This window comes from Carassius auratus, chromosome 43 (assembly GCF_003368295.1).
Source record: "Carassius auratus strain Wakin chromosome 43, ASM336829v1, whole genome shotgun sequence".
In the NCBI taxonomy this organism is placed as follows: Eukaryota; Metazoa; Chordata; class Actinopteri; order Cypriniformes; family Cyprinidae; genus Carassius; species Carassius auratus.
Window position 1 is genome coordinate 14,385,475 of NC_039285.1, and position 27,892 is coordinate 14,413,366.

The 27,892-nt window shown below is 38.3% G+C and overlaps 3 protein-coding genes across 3 annotated transcripts; all 3 read left to right on the forward strand.

Moving 5' to 3' along the window:
• Positions 1 to 4,496: 4,496 nt before the first annotated feature.
• LOC113061769 (serine/threonine-protein kinase pim-2-like) lies at positions 4,497 to 8,276 on the forward strand. The gene is made up of 9 exons (XM_026231199.1): positions 4,497 to 4,944; positions 5,329 to 5,417; positions 5,624 to 5,984; positions 6,461 to 6,555; positions 6,770 to 6,823; positions 6,932 to 7,310; positions 7,497 to 7,673; positions 7,869 to 7,957; positions 8,154 to 8,276. Exons 1-9 carry the CDS (start codon positions 4,614 to 4,616, stop codon positions 8,163 to 8,165), a joined length of 1,587 nt encoding a protein of 528 aa, XP_026086984.1. The 5' UTR covers positions 4,497 to 4,613; the 3' UTR covers positions 8,166 to 8,276.
• A 9,454-nt stretch (positions 8,277 to 17,730) lies between these two features.
• On the forward strand, positions 17,731 to 21,387 carry LOC113061241 (serine/threonine-protein kinase pim-1-like). Its single transcript, XM_026230279.1, has 9 exons — positions 17,731 to 17,745; positions 17,942 to 17,995; positions 18,118 to 18,478; positions 18,953 to 19,047; positions 19,262 to 19,315; positions 19,423 to 19,801; positions 19,988 to 20,164; positions 20,360 to 20,448; positions 20,644 to 21,387. Exons 1-9 carry the CDS (start codon positions 17,731 to 17,733, stop codon positions 20,653 to 20,655), a joined length of 1,236 nt encoding a protein of 411 aa, XP_026086064.1. The 3' UTR covers positions 20,656 to 21,387.
• Positions 21,388 to 23,347: 1,960 nt separating this feature from the next.
• LOC113061767 (serine/threonine-protein kinase pim-2-like) lies at positions 23,348 to 27,309 on the forward strand. Its single transcript, XM_026231197.1, has 9 exons — positions 23,348 to 23,752; positions 24,138 to 24,226; positions 24,433 to 24,793; positions 25,067 to 25,161; positions 25,376 to 25,429; positions 25,537 to 25,915; positions 26,102 to 26,284; positions 26,474 to 26,562; positions 26,745 to 27,309. The coding sequence occupies exons 1-9, from the start codon at positions 23,422 to 23,424 to the stop codon at positions 26,754 to 26,756; spliced, it is 1,593 nt and encodes a 530-aa protein (XP_026086982.1). The 5' UTR covers positions 23,348 to 23,421; the 3' UTR covers positions 26,757 to 27,309.
• The last annotated feature ends 583 nt before the right edge of the window (positions 27,310 to 27,892 follow it).

The window sequence follows — 27,892 nt, forward strand, 5'->3', positions numbered from 1 at the left end:
CACGCGACTAAACAAGTCAGGTTTTTCTATCATAATTGGGGATGAAAACAATTTACTACCTGCCAGATCATTCCCTAGAATTAGGTCTACACCGTTCACTGGCAATTCAGAACGCACACCAATCTTAACAGGTCCTGAAGCCAACTCAGATGACAAACAGACACCATGTAGCGGTACTTTTACACAACCCAGTTCAACACCTCTAACCAGGATGCTTGTGCCCGAATAAGACACAGATGAAAAAGGCAGTACACTATCCAGTATAAGGGACTGACAAGCCCCAGTGTCACATAGAATCAAGACCGGGTATGCAGGGGAATCAGGGGAGAGCGAAACGGTTCCTCTTAACATAAACGGTTCGTAACCAAAGATGTGTGATGGCAGAGAATTCTCAACAGCTGCAGCAGAGTGAATGAAAGCAACACTTTTAGTCTTTGTTCCCATTTTCTGCTTCCACGCTTTACAGTCCACTATTTTATGGCCAGGGTCAAGACAATAAAAGCATACACGCTTATCTACAACACGGTTCGAGACGGTCTTAAGGCCTCTTTCCAATTTACTCCCTAAAAATCTGTCCCTCACACCACTCTCGGTAACGGGAGGCTGATTATGAAACACGGTTCACCGGAAAAACATTTTTGTGGGTAAGCACAAATTCGTCAGCGATAACCGCTGCTTCAGAGAGTGTCATGACCTTCTGGTCATTCAAATGAACAACTACACTCTCTGGCACACAATTTTTAAAGTCTTCTAGTAAGATAAGTTCTTGAAGCTGTTCAAGACTCGAAATTTTACCAGCACCACACCACTTTTCAAAGAGGTTTTTCTTTTCTCTAGCAAATTCGGTGTATGTTTGATTGACTGTTTTCGTTAATCTTCTATAACGCTGACGATAAGCTTCTGGCACTAGCTCATAAGCTCGGAGAACGGCCGTCTTAACCACTTCATAGTCCAAACACTGCTCAACTGACAGAGCAGAGCACACTTGATGTGCCCTGCCAGCTAAGTTACACTGGAGCAATAGCCCCCACATATCTTTTGGCCACCCCAGCTTACCAGCTATACGCTCGAACGCTATAAAATAAGAATCCACCTCAGTTTCTTTAAATGGTGGTACAAGCTTTATGTGCTTCGTCACATCAAAAGTGGAGTGAGACTCTTGAGGGCTGGAAGAAAAAGTGGTTCGCACACTAGCAGGGGAAGAGGGAAGTCTAGCACGCGGTGCCGGGACAGGTTTTTGCCGTAAAGTCTCTGCCTCTATATCCAGGGAACGCAATTTAATATCTCTGTTAGCCTGTACCTCTAATGTACGGAGATTAACTACTTGAAGCTCTTGTTCCTGCTTCTTCAAGGCAAGATCTAATTCTTTAAACTTAAGTGCAAGCACAGGGTCAAAGCGTGGACTAGTAGGATCAATACTGGGAGGCAGACCAGCAAAAGAACCTACATCTGCAGTCTCAGTATTTTCCTCCATGTCTTCAGAATCGCTTGGCAGAATACCAGCAGTAACTAGCTCCATGTAAAGCTTATCTTTAATTACCCGTTTAGCAGCTTCCCTTGGAACAGTGATACTAAAAAAAAAATCTGCGATCACCAGCAAGTCATGCTTTCTGCATTTGTTATAAACTTCAATAGTAGGAGCTAAAGTAAACACTGTTAAATTGAACTCCATACTCACGCTCCAAGAGGTCTCCTCTCTAGCGCCCAAAAACGGAAACAGTCAAGCAAAATAGAGTAAGAAATAATCTCTTTGAAAAAAAGTTTAAGACGAGCCCCCAATTATGTTACGTCCCCCTCTGTGTCTAGGGGTGACAAGGGGAGTAACATATGCTATTTATGAAAAATGAACAATTGTGTCGGTGAACTTGCAAACAAAAATAGTGAGAGAGAGTTGACGATCCGTAATCCCAGCACTCAAACTCATGGAAACTCTTCAAGATTTTATTTACAATGTAAAGTCTTTGTACAGCATTAAAGGGGAAGGGAAAATTAGAGGTTTAACAATATGGATAATTCAAAAAGAAAGAATAAGACGCTTGTAGCTTCAGGAGGGGGTTAAGGCCAAAATAACAAACAAAAAGGGGATGCTAACTGAAAACAAAGTAATCTAACTTACCTAGCAAAGAAAACATCAAAATCAACAACATGTCTCTTCCCTGACTTCCTCACTGTTCCACAAAACCAGGAGAAAAGCATAAGTTGATAAAATAAAAGTGGCACCCACCTCCTTACTGCGTCTGCAGGCAAAAGAATAAAAAGAAAACAATTTCTAATCACTACAGCCAGTACAACAGGCTGTCTTGAAGATACACTACAGGCCCTGATCACACAATAGTAATCAAATACAACAGGCTTTCTTAAAGCAGCACCACTGCTTAAACCACCAACTAGGAAAACAGACAATCCAAACTCTCTCTGGTGTTGTGTCCGTTCCCTCTGTTTAAATACAAGCTCCTCTCCACAGCTCTGACGAGGAACAGGTGACATCAATTAGGTCTTCTGTGAGAGGACAGGGAGGAACAGAGGAAAACCAACAAAAACTACAACTCCCAACAGGATGTCAAGCATCAATGAAGCACAGTTACATAGTTAACACACAGTATTAACAGCAACAATAACATACATCTTAGGATGTAACAATATGAATATGAATCGACACATTTGTACATCTTGAAAATGTCAGTTGTATTTGTACACGTTCTTGTACATTTAAATAAAATATTTTAAAATATATTTGTAAATGTGTTGCTTGCATATCAATATAAAATCTGTAAGTTACAACAAAGTAGTTTCAAAATATGGTTGTATTAAATAATTTTTTCTAAAAATACTGATGTTAATTAATATAAATAATTAACTCAACTGTTGGGTAACTTTTAACCCAATGGATTGGGTTGAAATAACCCACAGATGGGAATGTGCTATATCAACCCGTAGCTGGATTACAGGTTGGGTTATTTTTAACCCAACATTTTTTAGTGTGAGGATTATTATGGGGGTATTTGTACTTTATTCATGCAAAATGTAAACTGATTACTTGTACTTTTACTTGATTACCTTTCTGAAGTAAAATACTTTACTTTTTACTCCATTAAATTTTATATTAACTTAAGAAGTACTCATTCATTTTTATTTTTTTTATTATATCTCGAATCTGAAGAAGCATTTTGAGGTAGCAAAGTTGCTGTTTTTTCCCTCAATAAATAAATAAATTAAATAAATAAAAAAATCTCTCTCTATATATATATTGTTCATTTTGATATATTTTTAAGCTGTACATATTGGCTGAAATACCATCAGTGACAAAAATTCAAATACAATTCATGTTTTGGTATAGAGATGACAGCTTTTATAAATGAAATGTTACAAATTTCCAAAAAGTGTTTAAATGAGCCCTGTATGTTATATTTATTATAAATGATGTTTAGTGATGTATGTTCTTATCAGAGTGGACTTTTTACACCCCAGGATATTTGCGATGGTTATTATTTTTCAGTGTGATTTTTGGTGAATTGTATAAAAAATAAAATAAAATAAAAAACCCTGTGGTAGGTTTGATCCTCAAACACCACTGTATCAATTATGATATTAATGTATGCAACCAACAACAATCAAATATAAAACACAAAAACATACTGTCCTATGTAAATTCGTAGATAATGACAAGTCAGATTTCAGTGATATTTTGACCACTGAAGTAGGAACTGCCCCCGGTTTTAATTTCAGAAATCTGGTCACCTTACTCTATCTACCTAGAAAGATAGGCCTAGATAATTATAAGAGTTGCATTTATATGAAATTTAAATATTTAAATTCATAAAATACATTTAATAGATACATTTTGTTTCATATGGTGGGCAACATGTATTTATTTTCTACTTAAATTGTGAATTGTTTAACAATTGTTTAATCTGGGTCTTTTAGGTATAGTTTACTCTTGTCATTGAATGATAGGCTCCTGGTATTCATTATGATCCCAGTTTAAAATATTAAAATCAGGGGTCTGATTCACGAAAATCAGCTTAAGATATATGTAAGAAAAATAAGTTAAGAAATTTCCTAAGATAAATTCCAATAAGTTCTAAAGAAATGCGATTCTTGTAAAAAAAAAATCTGATGAAGAAAATGACATGCATTATCGAATCAGTGCTGGTTCTTGCCGAAGACTCGCTGATAAACTCTTAATAATCACAATAAACGCGCATGTTTTTGAATAAAGAGCCTGTCACGAGATGAAGTGTGCGCGCGCTGCATGTGTGCTTAATACCGCCAAAGATTATTCATTTATTTGTTGGCTTAAATAAAAAATGAACTCCCTGTCTGACTTTTTTTGTAAAAAAATAAAAATTCGAGGAAATGGAAGAAAATTGCATACTTTCCCCCCCTTACGTTAGAAAGAGAACATGGCAGTTAAGAATATTTTTTTCTTAAGAATGCTTCGTGAATCCGGCGCGAGCGGCGTGAAAAAAAGGGCGCGCAGGTTATCGTGACGTCACAGAAAGAATTCGATTTCGTAGAACTTATAAGTCCAAGAAATCATTTTGTGGGTTTAGTAGCAGTGGCGAGTGAAACTGAGCAGTTATTTTCAGCGATTGTTATCGATTTTGACAACAATGTTTCAGCGACCTTGTCGAGTTCATCCGTTGACGGAGAGTCAGGTGTGTGATCTCAACACCCCCCCAAACCCCAGCAGCAGCACAGAGGAACAACATCCTCATGAGAGCACTGCTGATGCTGCTGAGGGAAACGACCAGGAGAGGAAGGTGGTGGAGAAAGGGAAGAAGAAAAATAAGTGGTGGAGGTTGTCTTCTTTGTTTGGAGCTGTGAAGAAACATCTGAAGCGCAGCTCGAACCCAGTTCAGGGTGAAGTAGAGCTGCAGCAAGAGCAAGAGCAGAGTGAGGGAGTGAAGAACCAGAACCAGTGTAAAGACAGATGCAGTGATGGTAAATCAATGATCAACTCATAAGAATATGTTGCACAGTTTACTGAAGCTCTCTACTTTACATCAAATGCCATCATTTATCCCTGGATATCCATTTTTAGTAAATTAATCTAGAGGATAGATTATAATAGCTTTCTTATTTAGTCTTCAATACCCTTTTCCTATCTTTTTAATGTTTCCTCAATATAGATAAGTCAAATCAGGCGAATCTTAAATAAAAACATTCACATAAGCACAATAATAAATAAAGAAATTTGAAGACTGATCAAGGGCAAGGTCCAGGATATGTTTAAAAATAATTCTATGAGATTATATATGAATTAAAATTGAATAATACAAATATTTGAACTTTTAGGTTAACTGCAGTTGTTTCATCTTTTAACAGACTACACTGTCAGACACAACCTCGTGAGCGATCAGCTGTGTGAAGGTGGATTTGACGCTGAGGCGACACGTTTGAAGGATGACCCTGAAGTAAGTAAAAGATGAATGAAAACTTGCCTAGCTAGCAAATACATTTAGTCCTGTCTTAACTTCATCATTTGGTTATATAATTATATTGTTAGGAAGGCCTCTCAGTGTATCTTTTTGTCCTGGTTGGATTTAAATTAAGTCAAACTACAAACTACATTTGGAAAAGAACTTTCACCTTACCGTTGTAAAAACTGTCTCTCTTTTAGCTTGGATCTCCACACCGTCTTCCAGAGGAGAATGATCTCAACATCCTGGCAAACAGAGGCCCAGACAGCCACGGATGTGATCTCAGCACCCCCCCAAACCCCAGCAGCAGCACAGAGGAACAACATCCTCATGAGAGCACTGCTGATGCTGCTGAGGGAAACGACCAGGAGAGGAAGGTGATGGAGAAAGAGAAGAAGAAAAAGAAGTGGTGGAGGGTGGCCTCTTTCTACGGAGCTGTGAAGAAACATCTGAAGCGCAGCTCGAACCCAGTTCAGGGTGAAGAAGAGCTGAAGCAAGAGCAAGAGCAGCAGAGAGAGAAAGTGAAGAACCAGAAAGAACAGAAAGCCAGATGCAGTGATGGTAAATGACATGAGCATGACCAGTCATCATTCACACCTACACATCCATTACTAGGACATTCATTAATTAATCAATTGAATCATTCTGGTTTTAAATGATAGATTATAATAGCTTTTAAGTATCTTGTTTGGTCTCTAATTTGGTCTAATTTTTAAGGTTTCCTCAATGAAGAATTTATAAAATGTGATAAATCTCAAATTTTAAATAAATAAAATCCACATCAACACATATAAAATCAACTTGAAAATGGATTAAGGTCATGATCAGATCTTTCATCCAGGAAATGTAAAATAAACAGTTTTTGTAATTTTATATGCACATAGTTTAGGGATGACAAATAATAACATGAACATATTTAATATAGTCTCTACTGATGTAAATGCTATCATGTGTAATTTAAGATTTTTTATATAAAATCAAATGGAATAATAACTATAACAAATGTTTAAAACTGCAGTTGTTTTATCTTGTAACAGACTTCATTTCCAGCCACTACCAGCTGGGTGATCTGCTGGGTGAAGGTGGATTTGGTTCTGTGTATGAGGCGAGACGTTTGGAGGATGACCTTAAAGTAAGTGAAAACTTGATGAAAATGCATCTAGCGAAGTGATTTTGCCCCGTCTCATCTTTATACTCCTGTGATGTCATGCTATTGTTTGCAAGGCCTCTCAGTGTATCTTTTTGTCCTGGTTGAACTTAAATTCAATTCAACTTTACAAAACTTGTCTGTATATATTTAATGGTGGCCTCTTCACAAGTTAATTGTTGTTTGTTTTCTTAATCAGGTGGCGGTCAAATATGTTAATAAGACCGAAACCTACAGGCAAAGTTTATACATTGTAAGTAAGATGCACTCTCTCTGTTTTTCCTCTCACTAACTAGTAGGAAAACTGGACTAAGTGCTTATTTGGAAAACAACTTCTATCTTACCAACGTCTTTCTTTTAGCCTGGATATCAGCAACTCGTTCCACTGGAGATCGCTCTCACAATCCTGGCTAATAAAGGCCCCAGAGTGCCAGAGATCATCCAGCTGCTGGACTGGAAGGACTACAATGACCATTTCGTCATGATCCTTGAATGTCCCTCTCCTTGCGAGACTTTGGAAGACTTTGTGGGGCGTCAGGGTGGACGTCTCAACGAGAGCTTAGCACGGCGAGTCATGATGCAGGTGACTAAAGCTGCGAACGTGTGCTGCCAGCGCCAAGTGTTCCACCGTGACATCAAACCGAGCAACCTTCTCATCAACAACCAGACACTTGAAGTCAAACTAATTGACTTTGGGTGTGGGGACATTCTGAGGACAACTGTCTACATGTCATACTCTGGTATGTACTGTATCTAAAAGCTACAACTCTAGTGACGATTATATTATGAGTGGACCAGGCGTGAGTCACCAAAACAACAAGAAGCACCCGATATATATACAGTAGAATTACGACACTGTTACAGTCATGGATCTCGTCACTGTTGTGAACCGAACTTGAGCATCTAACAAAATCTTTTTCTTCCAGGCACAGCAACATACTCCCCTCCTGAGTTTCACATAAAGGGAAAGTACCACGGCAAGCCTGCGACGGTTTGGTCACTGGGGGTTCTGTTATTTAAAATAGTGGCCGGATATTATCCAAGTTTCTTAGATCTGCACATGCTCAAACTGCATCTCTGGTCCAAAACTGGTCTGTCAAACGGTAAGAGTTCAGTTATCATTTTAAACATACAAAACATGGACAAGTGGCTTTCTGAAAGATGGCGTTAGAAAATGCATGAAGTTTTCTTGATTTCTGATGCCTGAACTCAGATCGTACAGCTAATATGATCATTAAATTAAAGCTGGTGTTATGTTTAAAGTAACATTCAGATGTCCCTCTCATCTTTCTGCACAGAATGCTGCAGATTGCTCCGCGCTCTCCTGCAAATAAAGCCAAAGAACCGAATTCAGCTGGAGGAAATCCTTTCCCACAAGTGGTTTACGGTACTAAACCTAAGATCACCTTAAAATAATTTGACGTTTAACATTTTTCTTTTCAATTTTCAATTTTTCAAATCAAGTTTTCTCGCTTTGCTTTTATTGTTATATTTAATAAGTTGTATGTTTTACCTTATAAAATGTCATTTTTTAGTGTATTTACACATGTAATAATACTGTATTTGTTTCTTTTTGGTTTCAGGTCACCACATAAGACCACCTCAGAAGTTGTTGTATCTTCAGCTCTCCAATGGTTCCTGCAATAGTTGCAGCAGTATCAGAGGCCCAGTCTACAACGTCTGTCCCCTGCAGTCCAAAGCATCCCAGAAAAGCTGTTTTAAACTAGAATATATATTAAGTTAAAGTGTTATTGTCATGTTAACGCTTTAGGAGTAGTGGGATGTTCATCAGTACTGGCTTGGGATGGGTGTCATCACGTGTCTCAACCAATGAGAGCATTTGTGGTGGGCCTAAGACGGCAGCAGCTCACATGAAGTGCTCGGGACTTCATAAGTGGGAAACCCAAAGTTTCTGTTAACACGTAAAGGCAGCAGAGATGCGGTCTCGCTCAGCACAGTGGAGTGCATCGATTTGTTTTGAGTCTTTTGGGAAGCGGTAAAACACGGCCCTCTCACAATACACAGAAATCTGCTGAAATCATCCGTGAAGCAGTTTTCTGTGTAGCATCTCTGCACATCACCTGAGTAGAAGTTTAATATATTGTGTATATTAAATTTTCTTCTTTTTGGCACAGTCTATAAAAAGTATGCCAGACCTACAATTCACTGCTTTTTGTATGTTATATAACTTTTATGTGAAAAATAAAATCTTGAATCTTGAATATATTGTTTTACAGATTTATCACATTTGCTGCTCAGAAATGTTCACACAATCACGCTGCATGTGTTAGAAATTCTGCGGTCCGCTCACACTACATGTACCGAACCGAACTGAACCGTTCTCTGGCCCACCTCTTCCAACCGAGCCGGGGCCAGCTAAACGAACCACGGCACGGAGTGATCACACTAGATACACCCTTATTCTCCTGCATCCCGCACACACGAGTCTCTACTCACCCATCAAGTGTCCCACACCGCACTCGATAGTGCAGGTCTCCACTCGGAAGGCATCTGTTATAATCGTATGATGGAGGCTCTGAACTCTGAGCATAACTTTATTTTCTATAACAAACTATAAAATATTTTTAAATAAAGTAAAAAAAAAACAACAATAAAGTAAAACCACAGACTGCAACACTGTAAAGTACCATCTGAACATGTTAAAAGCTATAGACATCAGGAGAAATTAACAACTTGATTGATATAATACACTATAGGCTATAGCAGATACACAAAGACAGCACACACACAGAGAGAGAGAGAAATAAATCTTGATTTGGAAGAAGCCTGCACAAGTTATTAAAGCAAAAGTCATGCCTTTATTAGTATTTTATATAAAATATATGTATTGAATTGTCATTAAACTGGACAATACATACATATTCCAGTAAAAGTTATGCATTGGATTTGTTGTGAAATACATTTTTGTATATAAAATCGATTGAAACACTGAGACAAAGTGTTTATATATGCATTCTATATTAGGGTGACCAGATGTCCCCGTTCAAAATAACCAGCGCACACACTGGAAATGCTAGAACAATTTAGCCTTCTGGATATCATATGATTGCAACTATTGCGATTACTTGGTCACATCTCGCAAGCCGTTATTGTAGCCATGAAAAGCTTGGACAAGAGCATAGCGCTATTATCATCAGTTATCAAAAGAGACTGCATTATATACATATTAAAACAAAGTAATACCGTTGTGCAGTGTATTGCACAAGACATGTAGGTTGCGGGATTGTTTTGCACAATAGGCCTATTAAACATTCCTGAAAGTCAGCGAAACAACTCTGAAGTCTCTGATATGAATGATATAAAAAATAATAAACTAATCAGTTACACTTGCACAATTACATTTGCAGAAAGCACATACTTTGTAGTCAATATGAGCCTGAAATGCTAAATATTAACCCTGATTAGGGATAGAAAAGATCCATTTCCAGAAGCATGTTTTTATAAACAAAATTCGAAAGGTTTTCGACAGTTGTGAAAATGTTAAATACAGTTAGAAAATAACATATTTGTTGTTTTATTTATCATATGTTATCATATTTACTGTTTTATTTTAATGTGTTTTTGTAAAGCCATAATTTTGTTTTAATACCAGCCTGTTTTTAGATGTTTCCTGTTTGCAGGGGTGTAAAATATGGTACTTGAGTAATTTTACTTGATTATTGTACTTAAGCCCAGCAAAAAACATTGGGTTGTTTTTTTTAACACAACGGTTGGGTTTCACATATTGGGTCAATGTGTTGGGTTATCTTAAAATTTGTTGGGTAATTTTTTTTTCGTCATTGGGTTATTTTTATTTATAACCCATCTGTTGGGTTAAATATGTTTCCCGCTTCACTCCTGTTCAAATTTTAACGGTCCAGTCAGAGACTCAGCTCGGACATCAGTGTGGCAGCCTGCCTGATTATGAAGGGTAAGTAACTTGTTAATATAATCGTGTGATGTACATAACTTTCATAACATTAAGTAATGTGTCTGATACGTTAATTTCTTGGTTTTTTATACGTTAAAAAGTTTTAATTCCCTTTAGTCCGTTTGTTTCCCCCAGATAATCAGATCGTTTGTAAATGAATGCTATTCATGTTTGTTCGCCAGTATTAATACACTAAAAGATAAGCTGCAAAAAATGTTTAGACAAGTATTACTTAGAGTTAATAAAAATTTTAGAAAAGCTGCACGGACCATTTATCGGATCGGACCTGTGAAAGAAGCTGCTCGAGCTGAGCTCACACATCAGTCATGCGACAGACAGACTCCGCGAGAATTGTTTGAATGAACCTGCAATTTTCTGTTATAAAAGGTAAAAACACAGAAGAAAGAAAAGCGCGCAGTCGTGAGGTAATCTGCTCTTTCAGCGAAAGTTTATACCAGTGCCCCAAATTTACATAACGTTAACGTTACTCCTACAACAAACCTTTAAGAGGGGAGCGTAAAACAGAAGCCATATTCTTCTTAGCGCACCAGCACTAGTTAATTGTACTGTAAAAGTGTTTTTATGATTTATTATTGAATATTGTTATCCATCTATTGGAATACCCTACAATTACAGCAGTTTCTCTTATGAAGCTAGATTGATTGACATGTTTTTTAAATGTGTTGTACTAAATGTCTTTATACTTATGTTTTAGACAATGGACTTTGTTGTGGAGGAAAAAATAGAACAATAGAATAGATTCTGGTGGCCACGTATGGCTCGCGATGTCCGCGATTTTGTTTTGGCTTGTTCAGTTTGCGCCAGTGGTAAGTCATCTAACTGACCTCCTGATGGGCTTCTTCAACCGCTGTCTGTCCCTTCGAGACCCTGGTCACATATCGCTCTAGATTTTGTCACCGCCCTCCCGCCCTCTAATGGCATGACAGTTGTTTTGACTGTAGTGGACCCGTTCTCGAAGGCGGCACATTTCATTGCCTTGCCAAAATTACATAAAGCCAAGGAGACAGCGGTTACTGTTTTAGATCATGTCTTTCGGCTTCATGGCCTCCCGGTAGACGTGGTTTCAGACAGGGGATTTCAGTTTATATCTAAATTTTGTCAGTTAGCTTGTCGTCGGGTTATCATCCCCAAAGCAACGGACAATCTGAGCGAGCCAACCAAGATTTGGAGAGGACGTTGAGATGTTTGGTCTCCAAGAATCCTTCTTCCTGGAGTCAACAGCTCTCTATGGTGGAGTACGCCCACAATTCATTGCCAGTGTCAGCTACGGGCCTCTCTCCATTTCAGTGTAGTGTAGGGTACCAGCCACCAGTGTTTCCCAGTCTGGAATCTGAAGCCGCTCACGCTTTTGTCCAGAGGTGCCACCGCACCTGGACCAGAGCCCGTGAGACTCTGCTCGGGGTGAGGGAGCGCACTAAGGCCAAGGCCGATCCCCACCGGTCAAAGCCTCCCGTCTACGTCGTGGGTCAAAAAGTGTGGCTTTCTACCAGTAACATTCCATTGCAATCCGTTTCTAATAAACTAGCTCCCAAATTTATCGGCCCGTTCACTACCACCAAGATCATTAGTCCGGTGACAGTCCGCCTCAAACTACCTCCTGCGTACAAGAGGATACACTTTGTGGTGAATTCTGTGTGTTTTGCGTCTGCACTGATTAGTTGTGGGCGTCTCCGTTAATTGTATCAGCAACAGCTGCCACTCATTACCCATCCACTATATAATGGCTTGTCTCACGTCCTGTGTTTGTGAAATCGTTGTTTCATGTCGTTGTGTTTACCCCAGTCTGGCTTCTGTGTAGTTTGCGTTGGATGTCTGTGTTTCCCCAGAACCTCATCCACTCTCCGCACGATCACTCAGCCACAGACACTTACCTTCGGCTCTGTTCCCCGCAGTTCCTGTGCCACTCTCTCCTGCTGCCTCACGCCATCAACACCCGGATTCCTCAGCTTCTCTCCACCACCGTCTGGACTTCTCACCGCCAAAACCATCCCTCTGGAGTGTTGCTGTATCATCGTCATTGTGTGTCTTTGTACCATCATCTATCCTCTCATCGCTATTGTTTCCAGACTGTCCTTTCACCAGCCGTCACAAGTTCATCATTGAATTCAGTTATGTCATCTCTGTTCAGTTTAAGTAGTGTCTGTGCATTTATTTGCAATCAAGTCAATGATATCGCTGTAGATGAAGTGACCCCAACTAAGCAAGCCAGAGGCGACAACGGCAAGGAACCGAAACTCCATCGGTGACAGAATGGAGAAAAAAAACCTTGGGAGAAACCAGGCTCAGTTGGGGGGCCAGTTCTCCTCTGACCAGACGAAACCAGTAGTTCAATTCTAGGCTGCACCAAAGTCAGATTGTGCAGAAGAATCATCTGTTTCCTGTGGTCTTGTCCTGGTGGTCCTCTGAGACAAGGTCTTTACAGGGGATCTGTATCTGGGGCTCTAGTTGTCCTGGTCTCCGTTGTCTTTCAGGGCAGTAGAGGTCCTTTCTAGGTGCTGATCCACCATCATGTCTGGATACGTACTGGATCCGAGTGACTGCAGTGACCCTCTGGTCTGGATATAGACTGGATCTGGTTGCCATGGTGACCTCAGAACAAGAGAGAAACAGACAAATATTAGCGTAGATGCCATTCTTCTAATGATGTAGAAGGTACATGTAATGTGAAGTGTTTCCGGTTCCGGTTTACCTTATTAATGCAGCCTAAAAATACTTTAACGGATTTGGATATTAAAAGCATATTAGTATGTTATGTGTATGCCAGGTTAAAGAGATGGTCTTTAATCTAGATTTAAACTGCAAGAGTGTGTCTGCCTCCCGAACAATGTTAGGTGGGTTATTCCAGAGTTTAGGCGCCAAATAGGAAAAGGACCTGCCGCCCACAGTTGATTTTGATATTCTAGGTATTATCAAATTGTCTGAGTTTTGTGAACGTAGCGGACGTAGAGGAGTATTATGTAAAAGGAGCTCATTCAAATACTGAGGTGCTAAACCATTCAGGGCTTTATAAGTAATAAGCAATATTTTAAAATCTATACGATGTTTGATAGGGAGCCAGTGCAGCAATGACAGGACCGGGCTAATATGGTCATACTTCCTGGTTCTAGTAAGAACTCTTGCTGCTGTATTTTGGACTAGCTGTAGTTTGTTTACTAAGCGTGCAGAACAACCACCCAATAAAGCATTACAATAATCTAACCTTGAGGTCATAAATGCATGGATTAACATTTCTGCATTTGACATTGAGAGCATAGGCTGTAATTTAGATATATTTTTGAGATGGAAAAAAGCAGTTTTACAAATGCTAGAAACGTGGCTTTCTAAGGAAAGATTGCGATCAAATAGCACACCTAGGTTCCTAACTGATGACGAAGAATTGACAGAGCAACCATCAAGTCTTAGACAGTGTTCTAGGTTATTACAAGCAGAGTTCTTAGGTCCTATAATTAACATCTCTGTTTTTTCTGAATTTAGCAGTAAGAAATTACTCGTCATCCAATTTTTTATATCGACTATGCATTCCATTAGTTTTTCAAATTGGTGTGTTTCACCGGGCCGCGAAGAAATATAGAGCTGAGTATCATCAGCATAACAGTGAAAGCTAACACCATGTTTCCTGATGATATCTCCCAAGGGTAACATATAAAGCGTGACGAGTAGCGGCCCTAGTATTGAGCCTTGAGGTACTCCATACTGCACTTGTGATCGATATGATACATCTTCATTCACTGCTACGAACTGATGGTGGTCATATAAGTACGATTTAAACCATGCTAATGCACTTCCACTGATACCAACAAATTGTTCAAGTCTATGCAAAAGAATGCTGTGGTCAGTTGTGTCAAACGCGGCACTAAGATCCAATAAAACTAATAGAGAGATACACCCACAATCAGATGATAAGAGCAGATAATTTGTAACTCTAAGGAGAGCAGTCTCAGTACTATGATACGGTCTAAATCCTGACTGGAAATCCTCACATATACCATTTTTCCACATGTCCTGGTGCTTGGTGACAAGGAAAACTCCTCCCAAGATTTTATTAATTTAAACGGGGGGGGGGGGGGGGGGATGGGGGGCGATGGAACAGGAGACGATACTACAAGCAGTCGATCTGTGTTTCAAACTTTTCTTCGTATATGACATCTACTACCCAAAGCCCTCTGCTCATATTTGAGAGTTTTTGTAACACACAGTCTTTAATAGTTTCTTCTGCACAGTGTCTCCTCCTGAAAAACTTTGTATTTAGTAATCAGTAATTTTTATTTTATTTTATTGATCATCAGTAGGTCCAGCAGTATATTTTTTATTATTATTACTTGATTTTATGATTATTTTTTGTTTTATTATATGTTATGTTCATTTTATTTGAAAGTCTTAATATTTGCCAAGTGTGGTAACCCATATTCGGAATTGGTGCTCTGCATTTAACCCGTCCAAGTGCACACACACAGCAGTGAAAAGTGAACACACACCTAGAGCAGTGGGCAGCTATAGATCCAGCACCTGGGGAGCAACTGGGGGTTCAGTGCCTTGCTCAAGGGCACTTCAGCCATGAGTATTGAGGGTGGGAGAGAGCACTGTTCATTCACTCCCTCCACCTACAACTCCTGCCAGCACCAAGACTCAAACCTGCAACTTTTGGGTTACAGGTCCAACTCTTAACCATTAGGCCACAGCTGTGAACTGTATTAGCACATTTGTGTGTTTTGATATGAATATGAATCGACACATTTGTAAATCTTGAAAATGTCAGTTGTATTTTTACACGTTCTCTTAAGAAGTACTCATTCATTTTTATTTTTTTATTTTATCTCATGTACATTAAATATGGTTAACAGAAATTCAAATGTGCCTTTGATGTGCAAAATCCAATGAGGTTTATTTTCACACATCAAGCACACACATTTCAGCATAACTTTAGCTCAAAGCATTTTGAGGTAACAAAGTTGCTGTTTTTTCCCTCAATAAATAAATAAAATAAATATATAAAATCTCTCTCTCTCTATATATATATATTGTTCATTTTGATATATTTTTAAGCTGTACATATTGGCTGAAATACTATCAGTGACACAAATTCAAATACAATTCATGTTTTGGTATAGAGATGACAGCTTTTTTAAATGAAATGTTACAAATTTCCAAAACGTGTTTAAATGAGCCTCGTATGTTATATTTATTATAAATGATGTTTAGTGATGTATGTTCTTACCAGAGTGGACTTTTTACACCCCAGGATATTTGCGATGGTTATTATTTTTCAGTGTGAGTTTTGGTGAATTGTATAAAAAATAAAATAAAAAACCCTGTGGTAGGTTTGATCCTCAAACACCACTGTATCAATTATGATATTAATGTATGCAACCAACAACAATCAAATAAAAAACACAAAAACATACTGTCATATGTAAATTCGTAGATAATGACAAGTGAGATTTCAGTGATATTTTGACCACTGAAGTAGGATCTGCCCCCAGTTTTAATTTCAGAAATCTGGTCACCTTACTCTATCTATGTAGACAGATAGGCCTAGATAATTAGAGTTGCATTTATATGAAATTTAAATATTTAAATTCATAAAATACATTTAATAGATAAATTTTGTTTCATATGGTGGGCAACATGTATTTCTTTTCTTCTTAAATTGTGAATTGTTTAACAATTGTTTAATCTGGGTGTTTTAGGTATAGTTTACTCTTGTCATTGAATGATAGGCTCCTGGGATTCATTATGATCCCAGTTTAAAATATTAAAATCAGGGGTCTGATTCACGAAAATCATCTTAAGAAATATGTAAGAAAAATATGTTAAGAAATTTCCTAAGATAAATTCCAATAAGTTCTTAAGAAATGTAATTCTTGTAAAAAAAAAAAATCAGAAGAAGAAAATGAAATGCATTATTGAATCAGTGCTGGTTCTTGCTGAAGACTCGCTGATAAACTCAATGAAAAACACTTCGTAATAATCACAATAAACGCGCATGTTTTTTAATAAACAGCCTGTCACGAGATGAAGTGTGCGCGCGCTGCAGGTGTGCTTAATACCGCCAAAGATTATTGATTTATTTGTTGGCTAAAATTAAAAATGAACTCCCTGTCTGACTTGTTTTGTAAAAAAAAAAATTAAATTCGTGGAAATGCAAGAAAATTGCATACTTTTTAGCCCCTTACGTTAGAAGGAGAACATGGCAGTTTTCCTTAAGAATGCTTCGTGAATCCGGCGCGAGCGGCGTGAAAAAAAAAAAGGGCGCGCGGGTTATCGTGACGTCACAGAAAGAATTCGATTTCGTAGAACTTATAAGTCCAAGAAATCATTTTGTGGGTTTAGTAGCAGTGGTGAGTGAAACTGAGCAGTTATTTTCAGCGATTGTTATCGATTTTGACAACAATGTTTCAGCGACCTTGTCGAGTTCATCCGTTGACGGAGAGTCAGGTGTGTGATCTCAACACCCCCCAAACCCCAGCAGCAGCACAGAGGAACAACATCCTCATGAGAGCACTGCTGATGCTGCTGAGGGAAACGACCGGGAGAGGAAGGTGATGGAGAAAGGGAAGAAGAAAAAGAAGTGGTGGAGGTTGTCTTCTTTGTTTGGAGCTGTGAAGAAACATCTGAAGGGCAGCTCGAACCCAGTTCAGGGTGAAGTAGAGCTGCAGCAAGAGCAAGAGCAGAGTGAGGGAGTGAAGAACCAGAACCAGTGTAAAGACAGATGCAGTGATGGTAAATCAATGATCAACTCATAAGAATATGTTACACAGTTTACTGAAGCTCTGTACTTTACATCAAATGCCATCAGTTATCCCTGGATATCCATTTGTAGTAAATTAATCTAGAGGATAGATTATAATAGCTTTCTTATTTAGTCTTCAATACCCTTTTCCTATCTTTTTAATGTTTCCTCAATATAGATAAGTCAAATCAGGGGAATCTTAAATAAAAACATTCATATAAGCACAATAATAAATAAAGAAATTTGAAGACTGATCAAGGGCAAGATCCAGGATATGTTTAAAAATAATTCTATGAGATTATATATGAATTAAAATTGAATAATACAAATATTTGAACTTTTAGGTTAACTGCAGTTGTTTCATCTTTTAACAGACTACACTGTCAGACACGACCTCGTGAGTGATCAGCTGTGTGAAGGTGGATTTGACGCTGAGGCGACACGTTTAAAGGATGACCCTGAAGTAAGTAAAAGATGAATGAAAACTTGCCTAGCTAGAAAATACATTTAGTCCTGTCTTATCTTCATCATTTGGTTATATAATTATATTGTTAGGAAGGCCTCTCAGTGTATCTTTTTGTCCTGGTTGGGTTTAAATTAAATCAAACTTTACAAAATGTAGCATAGATTTCAAGACAGGAATGATGAGGCGTCTTCACATGAGGTAAGTTGTTCATTTTCTTGATCAGGTGTCTGTGAAACATCTTAACAAGACTGATGAAGATGTGGGAGGTTTATACACTGTTAGTAGGATGCACTTCTCCTCTGTTTTAAAACAAACAGTTATTTATTTCAGTAGAGTAACTAAATCCTCATTTGGAAAAGAACTTTCACCTTACCGTTGTAAAAACTGTCTCTCTTTTAGCTTGGATCTCTACAACGTCCTCCAGAGGAGAAGGACCTCAACATCCTGGCAAATAGAGGCCCAGACAGCCACGGGTGTGATCTCAGCACCCCCCCAAACCCCAGCAGCAGCACAGAGGAACAACATCCTCATGAGAGCACTGCTGATGCTGCTGAGGGAAACGACCAGGAGAGGAAGGTGATGGAGAAAGAGAAGAAGAAAAAGAAGTGGTGGAGGGTGGCCTCTTTCTACGGAGCTGTGAAGAAACATCTGAAGCGCAGCTCGAACCCAGTTCAGGGTGAAGAAGAGCTGAAGCAAGAGCAAGAGCAGCAGAGAGAGAAAGTGAAGAACCAGAAAGAACAGAAAGCCAGATGCAGTGATGGTAAATGACATGAGCATGACCAGTCATCATTCACACCTACACATCCATTACTGGGACATTCATTAATCAATCAATTGAATCATTCTAGTTTTAAATTATAGATTATAATAGCTTTTAAGCGTCTTGTTTGGTCTCTAATTTGGTCTAATTTTTAAGGTTTCCTCAATGAAGAATTGATAAAATGTGTTAAATCTGAAATTATAAATAAATAAAATCCACTTCAACACATATAAATCAACTTGAAAATGGATTAAGGTCATGATCAGATCTTTCATCCAGGAAATGTAAAATAAACAGTTTTTGTAATTTTATATGCACATAGTTTAGGGATGACAAATAATAACATGAACATATTCATTGTAGTCTCTACTGATGTAAATGTTATCATCTGTAATTTAAGATTTTTATATAAAATCAAATGGAATAATAACTATAACAAATGTTTAAAACTGCAGTTGTTTTATCTTGTAACAGACTTCATTTCCAGCCACTACCAGCTGGGTGATCTGCTGGGTGAAGGTGGATTTGGTTCTGTGTATGAGGCGAGACGTTTGGAGGATGACCTTAAAGTAAGTGAAAACTTGATGAAAATGCATCTAGCGAAGTGATTTTGCCCCGTCTCATCTTTATACTTCTGTGATGTCATGCTATTGTTTGCAAGGCCTCTCAGTGTATCTTTTTGTCCTGGTTGAACTTAAATTCAATTCAACTTTACAAAACTTGTCTGTTTAGATTTAATGGTGGCCTCTTCACAAGTTAATTGTTGTTTGTTTTCTTGATCAGGTGGCGGTCAAATATGTTAATAAGACCGAAACCTACAGGCCAAGTTTATACATTGTAAGTAAGATGCACTCTCTCTGTTCTCCTCTCACTAACTAGTAGGAAAACTGGACTAAGTGCTTATTTGGAAAACAACTTCTATCTTACCAACGTCTTTCTTTTAGCCTGGATATCAGCAACTCGTTCCACTGGAGATCGCCCTCACAATCCTGGCTAATAAAGGCCCCAGAGTGCCAGAGATCATCCAACTGCTGGACTGGAAGGACTACAATGACCATTTCGTCATGATCCTTGAATGTCCCTCTCCTTGCGAGACTTTGAAAGACTTTGTGGGGCGTCAGGGTGGACGTCTCAACGAGAGCTTAGCACGGCGAGTCATGATGCAGGTGACTAAAGCTGCGAACGTGTGCTGCCAGCACCAAGTGTTCCACCGTGACATCAAACTGAGCAACCTTCTCATCAACAACCAGACACTTGAAGTCAAACTAATTGACTTTGGGTGTGGGGACATTCTGAGGACAACTGTCTACATGTCATACTCTGGTATGTACTGTATCTAAAAGCTACAACTCTAGTGACGATTATATTATGAGTTGACCAGGCGTGGGTCACCAAAACAACAAGAAGCACCCGATATATATACAGTAGAATTACGACACTGTTACAGTCATGGATCTCGTCACTGTTGTGAATCGAACTTGCGCATCTAACAAAATCTTTTTCTTCCAGGCACAGCAACATACGTCCCTCCTGAGTTTCACATAAAGGGAAAGTACCACGGCAAGCCTGCGACGGTTTGGTCACTGGGGGTTCTGTTATTTAAAATAGTGGCCGGATATTATCCAAGTTTCTTAGATCTGCACATGCTCAAACTGCATCTCTGGTCCAAAACTGGTCTGTCAAATGGTAAGAGTTCAGTTATCATTTTAAACATACAAAACAAGGACAAGTGGCTTTCTGAAAGATGGCGTTAGAAAATGCATGAAGTTTTCTTGATTTCTGATGCCTGAACTCAGATCGTACAGCTAATATGATCATTAAATTAAAGCATGTGTTAAGTTTAAAGTAATATTCAGATGTCCCTCTCATCTTTCTGCACAGAATGCTGCAGATTGCTCCGCGCTCTCCTGCAAATAAAGCCAAAGAACCGAATTCAGCTGGAGGAAATCCTTTCCCACAAGTGGTTTACGGTACTAAACCTAAGATCACCTTAAAATAATTTGACATATTTAACATTTTTCTTTTTTACATTTCAATTTTCAAATCAAGTTTTCTCGCTTTGCTTTTATTGTTAGATTTAAGAAGTTGTATGTTTTACCTTATAAAATGTAATTCGTAGTGTATTTACACGTAATAATTCTGTATTTGTTTCTGTTTTGTTTCAGGCCACCACATAAGACCACCTCAGAAGTTGTTGTATCTTCAGCTCTCCAATGGTTCCTGCAATAGTTGCAGCAGTATCAGAGGCCCAGTCTACAACGTCTGTCCCCTGCAGTCCAAAACATCCCAGAAAAGCTGTTTTAAACTAGAATATATATTAAGTTAAAGTGTTATTGTCACGTTAACGTTTTAATTGATTAACGGCAACAATTATTTTATCGCGCGTTAACAGTTGTTTGTTAATATGAAAGTCCATTGCTCACTGGCTCTGAATACACATACAGTCAAAGCATGGGTCACAGGAGGAGTGGGATGTTGATCAGTACTGACTTGGGATGGGTGTCATCACGTGTCTCAACCAATGAGAGCATTTGTGGTGGGCCTAAGACTGCAGCAGCTCACATGAAGTGCTCAGGACTTCATAAGTGGGAAACCCAAAGTTTCTGTTAACACGTAAAGGCAGCAGAGAAGCGCTCTCGCTCAGCACAGTGGAGTGCATCGATTTGTTTTGAGTCTTTTGTGAAGCGGTAAAACACGGCCCTCTCACAATACACAGAAATCTGCTGAAATCATCCGTGAAGCAGTTTTCTGTGTAGCATCTCTGCACATCATCTGTGTAGAAGTTTAATATATTGTGTATATTTAATTTTCTTATTTTTGGCACAGTCTATAAAGAGTATTCCAGACCTACAATTCACTGCTTGTTGTATGTTATATAACTTTTATGTGAAAAATAAAATCTTGAATCTTGAATATATTGTTTTACAGATCTATCACATTTGCTGCTCAGAAATGTTCATACAATCACGCTGCATGTGTTAGAAGTTCTGTGCTTTATTTATAGATAAATAAATAATTAAAAGATATCTCTCTCTCTTTATATATATAAATATATATATTGGGGGTGTAACGGTACGTGTATTGGTACCGGACCGTTTCAGTACAGGGCTTTCGGTATGGAGCATGTGTGTAACGAATGCAATATTTTGTATGCAGAATATGGGTACATTTTTGTGTTTCCAAATGAACATATTAAGTGGCGGAAGTCTCCGCGTTCAGCGCAAATCCCGCCCTGATTCTAAGGTCTGTGACACACTGGCTGCGTGGCGTGAGCGTGGCGTGGTTTAAGACTGAGAGTATTTTATTTAGTGGAGAACTTTGCAGCAGTATTTTATTTCTTATTCTTTTTTTATTATATATATATTTCATTAAAAAGTATTTTAAAAAACAAATTGTTAAAAAAAAAAGTTTATAGTAATAAACAACCTGCAGTTTAATGTTTGCATTTCTATCCCTTACTGTACCGAAAATGAACCGAACCATGACTTTAAAACCGAGGTACGTACCGAACCGTGATTTTTGAGTACCGTTACAGCCCTAATATATATATATATATATATATATATATATATATATATATATATATATATATATATATATATATAGTTCATTTTGATATATGTTTAAGCTGTAGTATATTGGTTGAATGCACAAAATGGCTGAGTGCAAATACTGTCAGTGACAAGAATTTAAATATAATTCATGTTTTGATATATAGACATGACAGCTTTTTTAAATGTTTAGTGTTGTTCTTACCAGAGTGGACTTTTTACACCCCAGGATATTTGCAATGGTTATTATTTTTCGGTGTGATTTTTGGTGAATTGTATAAAAATAAAAATAAAACCCTGGGGTAGGTTTGATCCTCAAACACCACTGTATTAATTAGGAAATTAATGTATGGAACCCACAACAATCAAATAAAAACACAAAAACATACTGTCCCAGTTTTTTAATTCGTAGATAATAACAAGTGAGATTTCAGTGATATTTTGACCACTGAAGTGCCCCCGGTTTTAATTTCAGAAATCTGGTCACCTTACTCTATCTACCTAGAAAGATAGGCCTAGATAATTATAAGAGTTGCATTTATATGAAATTTAAATATTTAAATTCATAAAATACATTTAATGCATATATTTTGTTTCATATGGTGGGCAACATGTTTTTCTTTACTAGTTTAATTGTGAATTGTTTAACAATTGTTTAATCGGTCTTTTAGGTATAGTTTACTATTGTCATTGAATGATAGACCCCTGGGATTCATTATGATCCCAGTTTAAAATATTAAAATCAGGGGTCTGATTCACGAAAATCATCTTAAGAAATCTGTAAAAAAATAAGTTAAGAAATATCCTAAGAAAAATTCCAAAAAGTTCTTAAAAAATGCGATTCTTGTAAAAAAAAAATCCGAAGAAGAAAATGACATGCATTATTGAAATAGTGCTGGTTCTTGCTGAAGACTCGCTGATAAACTCAATGAAAAACACTTCGTAATAATCACAATAAACGCGCATGTTTTTGAATAAAGAGCCTGTCACGAGATGAAGTGTGCGCGCGCTGCACGTGTGCTTAATACCGCCAAAGATTGTTCATTTATTTGTTGGCTTAAATTAAAAATGAACTCCCTTTCTGACTTGTTCTGTAAAAAAAATTAAAATTCTCGGAAATGCAAGAAATTGCATACTTTTTTCCCCCTTACGTTAGAAGGAGAACATGGCAGTTAAGAATATTTTTTTCTTAAGAATACTTCGTGAATCCGGCGCGAGCTGCGTGAAAAAAAAAAAAAAAAAAAAAAAAGGGCGCGCGGGTTATCGTGACGTCACAGAAAGAATTCGATTTCGTAGAACTTATAAGTCCAATAAATCATTTTGTGGGTTTAGTAGCAGTGGTGAGTGAAACTGAGCAGTTATTTTCAGCGATTGTTATCGATTTTGACAACAATGTTTCAGCGACCTTGTCGAGTTCATCCGTTGACGGAGAGTCAGGTGTGTGATCTCAACACCCCCCCAAACCCCAGCAGCAGCACAGAGGAACAACATCCTCATGAGAGCACTGCTGATGCTGCTGAGGGAAACGACCAGGAGAGGAAGGTGATGGAGAAAGGGAAGAAGAAAAAGAAGTGGTGGAGGTTGTCTTCTTTGTTTGGAGCTGTGAAGAAACATCTGAAGCGCAGCTCGAACCCAGTTCAGGGTGAAGTAGAGCTGCAGCAAGAGCAAGAGCAGAGTGAGGGAGTGAAGAACCAGAACCAGTGTAAAGACAGATGCAGTGATGGTAAATCAATGATCAACTCATAAGAATATGTTACACAGTTTACTGAAGCTCTGTACTTTACATCAAATGCCATCAGTTATCCCTGGATATCCATTTGTAGTAAATTAATCTAGAGGATAGATTATAATAGCTTTCTTATTTAGTCTTCAATACCCTTTTCCTATCTTTTTAATGTTTCCTCAATATAGATAAGTCAAATCAGGGGAATCTTAAATTAAAAAAAATCACATAAGCACAATAATAAATAAAGAAATTTGAAGACTGATCAATGGCAAGATCCAGGATATGTTTAAAAATAATTCTATGAGATTATATATGAATTAAAATTGAATAATACAAATATTTGAACTTTTAGGTTAACTGCAGTTGTTTCATCTTTTAACAGACTACACTGTCAGACACAACCTCGTGAGTGATCAGCTGTGTGAAGGTGGATTTGACGCTGAGGCGACACATTTGAAGGATGACCCTGAAGTAAGTAAAAGATGAATGAAAACTTGCCTAGCTAGCAAATACATTTAGTCCTGTCTTATCTTCATCATTTGGTTATATAATTATACTGTTAGGAAGGCCTCTCAGTGTATCTTTTTGTCCTGGTTGGATTTAAATTAAGTCAAACTACAAACTACATTTGGAAAAGAACTTTCACCTTACCGTTGTAAAAACTGTCTCTCTTTTAGCTTGGATCTCCACACCGTCTTCCAGAGGAGAAGGACCTCAACATCCTGGCAAATAGAGGCCCAGATAGCCACGGATGTGATCTCAACACCCCCCCAAACCCCAGCAGCAGCACAGAGGAACAACATCCTCATGAGAGCACTGCTGATGCTGCTGAGGGAAACGACCAGGAGAGGAAGGTGATGGAGAAAGAGAAGAAGAAAAAGAAGTGGTGGAGGGTGGCCTCTTTCTATGGAGCTGTGAAGAAACATCTGAAGCGCAGCTCGAACCCAGTTCAGGGTGAAGAAGAGCTGAAGCAAGAACAAGAGCAGCAGAGAGAGAAAGTGAAGAATCAGAAAGAACAGAAAGCCAGATGCAGTGATGGTAAATGACATGAGCATGACCAGTCATCATTCACACCTACACATCCATTACTAGGACATTCAGATCTTTCATCCAGGAAATATAAAAAAAAAATAGTTTTTGTAATTTTATATGCACATAGTTTAGGCATGACAAATAATAACATGAACATATTCATTGTAGTCTCTACTGATGTAAATGTTATCATCTGTAATTTAAGATTTTTATATAAAATCAAATGGAATAATAACTATAACAAATGTTTAAAACTGCAGTTGTTTTATCTTGTAACAGACTTCATTTCCAGCCACTACCAGCTGGGTGATCTGCTGGGTGAAGGTGGATTTGGTTCTGTGTATGAGGCGAGACGTTTGGAGGATGACCTTAAAGTAAGTGAAAACTTGATGAAAACTTATCTAGCGAAGTGATTTTGCCCCGTCTCATCTTTATACTCCTGTGATGTCATGCTATTGTTTGCAAGGCCTCTCAGTGTATCTTTTTGTCCTGGTTGAACTTAAATTCAATTCAACTTTACAAAACTTGTCTGTATATATTTAATGGTGGCCTCTTCACAAGTTAATTGTTGTTTGTTTTCTTGATCAGGTGGCGGTCAAATATGTTAATAAGACTGAAACCTACAGGCCAAGTTTATACATTGTAAGTAAGATGGACTCTCTCTGTTCTCCTCTCACTAACTAGTAGGAAAACTGGACTAAGTCGTTATTTGGAAAACAACTTCTATCTTACCAACGTCTTTCTTTTAGCCTGGATATCAGCAACTCGTTCCACTGGAGATCGCCCTCACAATCCTGGCTAATAAAGGCCCCAGAGTGCCAGAGATCATCCAGCTGCTGGACTGGAAGGACTACAATGACCATTTCGTCATGATCCTTGAATGTTCCTCTCCTTGCGAGACTTTGGAAGACTTTGTGGGGCGTCAGGGTGGACGTCTCAACGAGAGCTTAGCACGGCGAGTCATGATGCAGGTGACTAAAGCTGCGAACGTGTGCTGCCAGCGCCAAGTGTTCCACCGTGACATCAAACTGAGCAACCTTCTCATCAACAACCAGACACTTGAAGTCAAACTAATTGACTTTGGGTGTGGGGACATTCTGAGGACAACTGTCTACATGTCATACTCTGGTATGTACTGTATCTAAAAGCTACAACTCTAGTGACGATTATATTATGAGTGGACCAGGCGTGAGTCACCAAAACAACAAGAAGCACCCGATATATATACAGTAGAATTACGTCACTGTTACAGTCATGGATCTCGTCACTGTTGTGAACCGAACTTGAGCATCTAACAAAATCTTTTTCTTCCAGGCACAGCAACATACGTCCCTCCTGAGTTTCACATAAAGGGAAAGTACCACGGCAAGCCTGCGACGGTTTGGTCACTGGGGGTTCTGTTATTTAAAATAGTGGCCGGATATTATCCAAGTTTCTTAGATCTGCACATGCTCAAACTGCATCTCTGGTCCAGAACTGGTCTGTCAAACGGAAAGAGTTCAGTTATCATTTTAAACATACAAAACAGGGACAAGTGGCTTTCTGAAAGATGGCGTTAGAAAATGCATGAAGTTTTCTTGATTTCTGATGCCTGAACTCAGATCGTACAGCTAATATGATCATTAAATTAAAGCAGGTGTTAAGTTTAAAGTAATATTCATGTGTCCCTTTCATCTTTCTGCACAGAATGCTGCAGATTGCTCCGCGCTCTCCTGCAAATAAAGCCAAAGAACCGAATTCAGCTGGAGGAAATCCTTTCCCACAAGTGGTTTACGGTACTTAACCTAAGATCACCTTAAAATAATTTGACGTTTAACATTTTTCTTTTCAATTTTCAATTTTCAAATCAAGTTTTCTCGCTTTGCTTTTATTGTTAGATTTAATAAGTTGTATGTTTTACCTTATAAAATGTAATTCGTAGTGTATTTACTCATGTAATAATACTGTTTTGTTTCAGGTCACCACATAAGACCACCTCAGAAGTTGTTGTATCTTCAGCTCTCCAATGGTTCCTGCAATAGTTGCAGCAGTATCAGAGGCCCAGTCTACAACGTCTGTCCCCTGCAGTCCAAAACATCCCAGAAAAGCTGTTTTAAACTAGAATATATATTAAGTTAAAGTGTTATTGTCATGTTAACGCTTTAGGAGTAGTGGGATGTTGATCAGTACTGGCTTGGGATGGGTGTCATCACGTGTCTCAACCAATGAGAGCATTTGTGGTGGGCCTAAGACTGCAGCAGCTCACATGAAGCACTCAGGACTTCATAAGTGGGAAACCCAAAGTTTCTGTTAACACGTAAAGGGAGCAGAGAAGCGCTCTCGCTCAGCACAGTGGAGTGCATCGATTTGTTTTGAGTCTTTTGTGAAGCGGTAAAACACGGCCCTCTCACAATACACAGAAATCTGCTGAAATCATCCGTGAAGCAGTTTTCTGTGTAGCATCTCTGCATATCATCTGTGTAGTAGTTTAATATATTGTGTATATTTAATTTTCTTATTTTTAGCACAGTCTATAAAGAGTATGCCAGACCTACAATTCACTGCTTTTTGTATGTTATATAACTTTTATGTGAAAAATAAAATCTTGAATCTTGAATATATTGTTTTACAGATCTATCACATTTGCTGCTCAGAAATGTTCACACAATCACGCTGCATGTGTTAGAAATTCTGCGGTCCACTCACACTACATGTGCACCACACCCGAACCGAACTGAACCGTGCTCTGGCCCACCTCTTCCAACCGAGCCGGGGCCAGCTAAACGAACCGCGGCACGGAGTGATCACACTAGATACACCCTTATTCTCCTGCATCCCGCACACACGAGTCTCTACTCGGCCATCAAGTGTCCCACACCGCACTCGATAGTGCAGGTCTCCACTCGGAAGGCATCTGTTATAATCGTATGATGGAGGCTCTGAACTCTGAGCATAACTTTATTTTCTATAACAAACTATAAAATATTTTTAAATAAAGTAAAAAAAAAAAACAATAAAGTAAAACCACAGACTGCAACACTGTAAAGTACCATCTGAATATGTTAAAAGCTATAGACATCAGGAGAAATTAATAACTTGATTGATATAATACACTATAGGCTATAA

Excerpts from the sequence above, each read along its gene's own strand:
- LOC113061241 (XM_026230279.1), top strand. Across the intron at positions 19,316-19,422 it reads ACAGGCCAAGTTTATACATT|CCTGGATATCAGCAACTCGT; the intron begins GTAAGTAAGATG and ends TCTTTCTTTTAG. Across the intron at positions 20,165-20,359 it reads CAAAACTGGTCTGTCAAATG|AATGCTGCAGATTGCTCCGC; the intron begins GTAAGAGTTCAG and ends CTTTCTGCACAG.
- LOC113061767 (XM_026231197.1), top strand. The coding sequence starts at position 23,422 with ATGTTTCAGCGACCTTGTCGAGTTCATCCGTTGACGGAGAGTCAGGTG. Across the intron at positions 23,753-24,137 it reads TAAAGACAGATGCAGTGATG|ACTACACTGTCAGACACAAC; the intron begins GTAAATCAATGA and ends ATCTTTTAACAG. Across the intron at positions 25,916-26,101 it reads TGTCTACATGTCATACTCTG|GCACAGCAACATACGTCCCT; the intron begins GTATGTACTGTA and ends TTTTTCTTCCAG.
- LOC113061769 (XM_026231199.1), top strand. The coding sequence starts at position 4,614 with ATGTTTCAGCGACCTTGTCGAGTTCATCCGTTGACGGAGAGTCAGGTG. Across the intron at positions 5,985-6,460 it reads GAAAGCCAGATGCAGTGATG|ACTTCATTTCCAGCCACTAC; the intron begins GTAAATGACATG and ends ATCTTGTAACAG. Across the intron at positions 7,674-7,868 it reads CAAAACTGGTCTGTCAAACG|AATGCTGCAGATTGCTCCGC; the intron begins GTAAGAGTTCAG and ends CTTTCTGCACAG.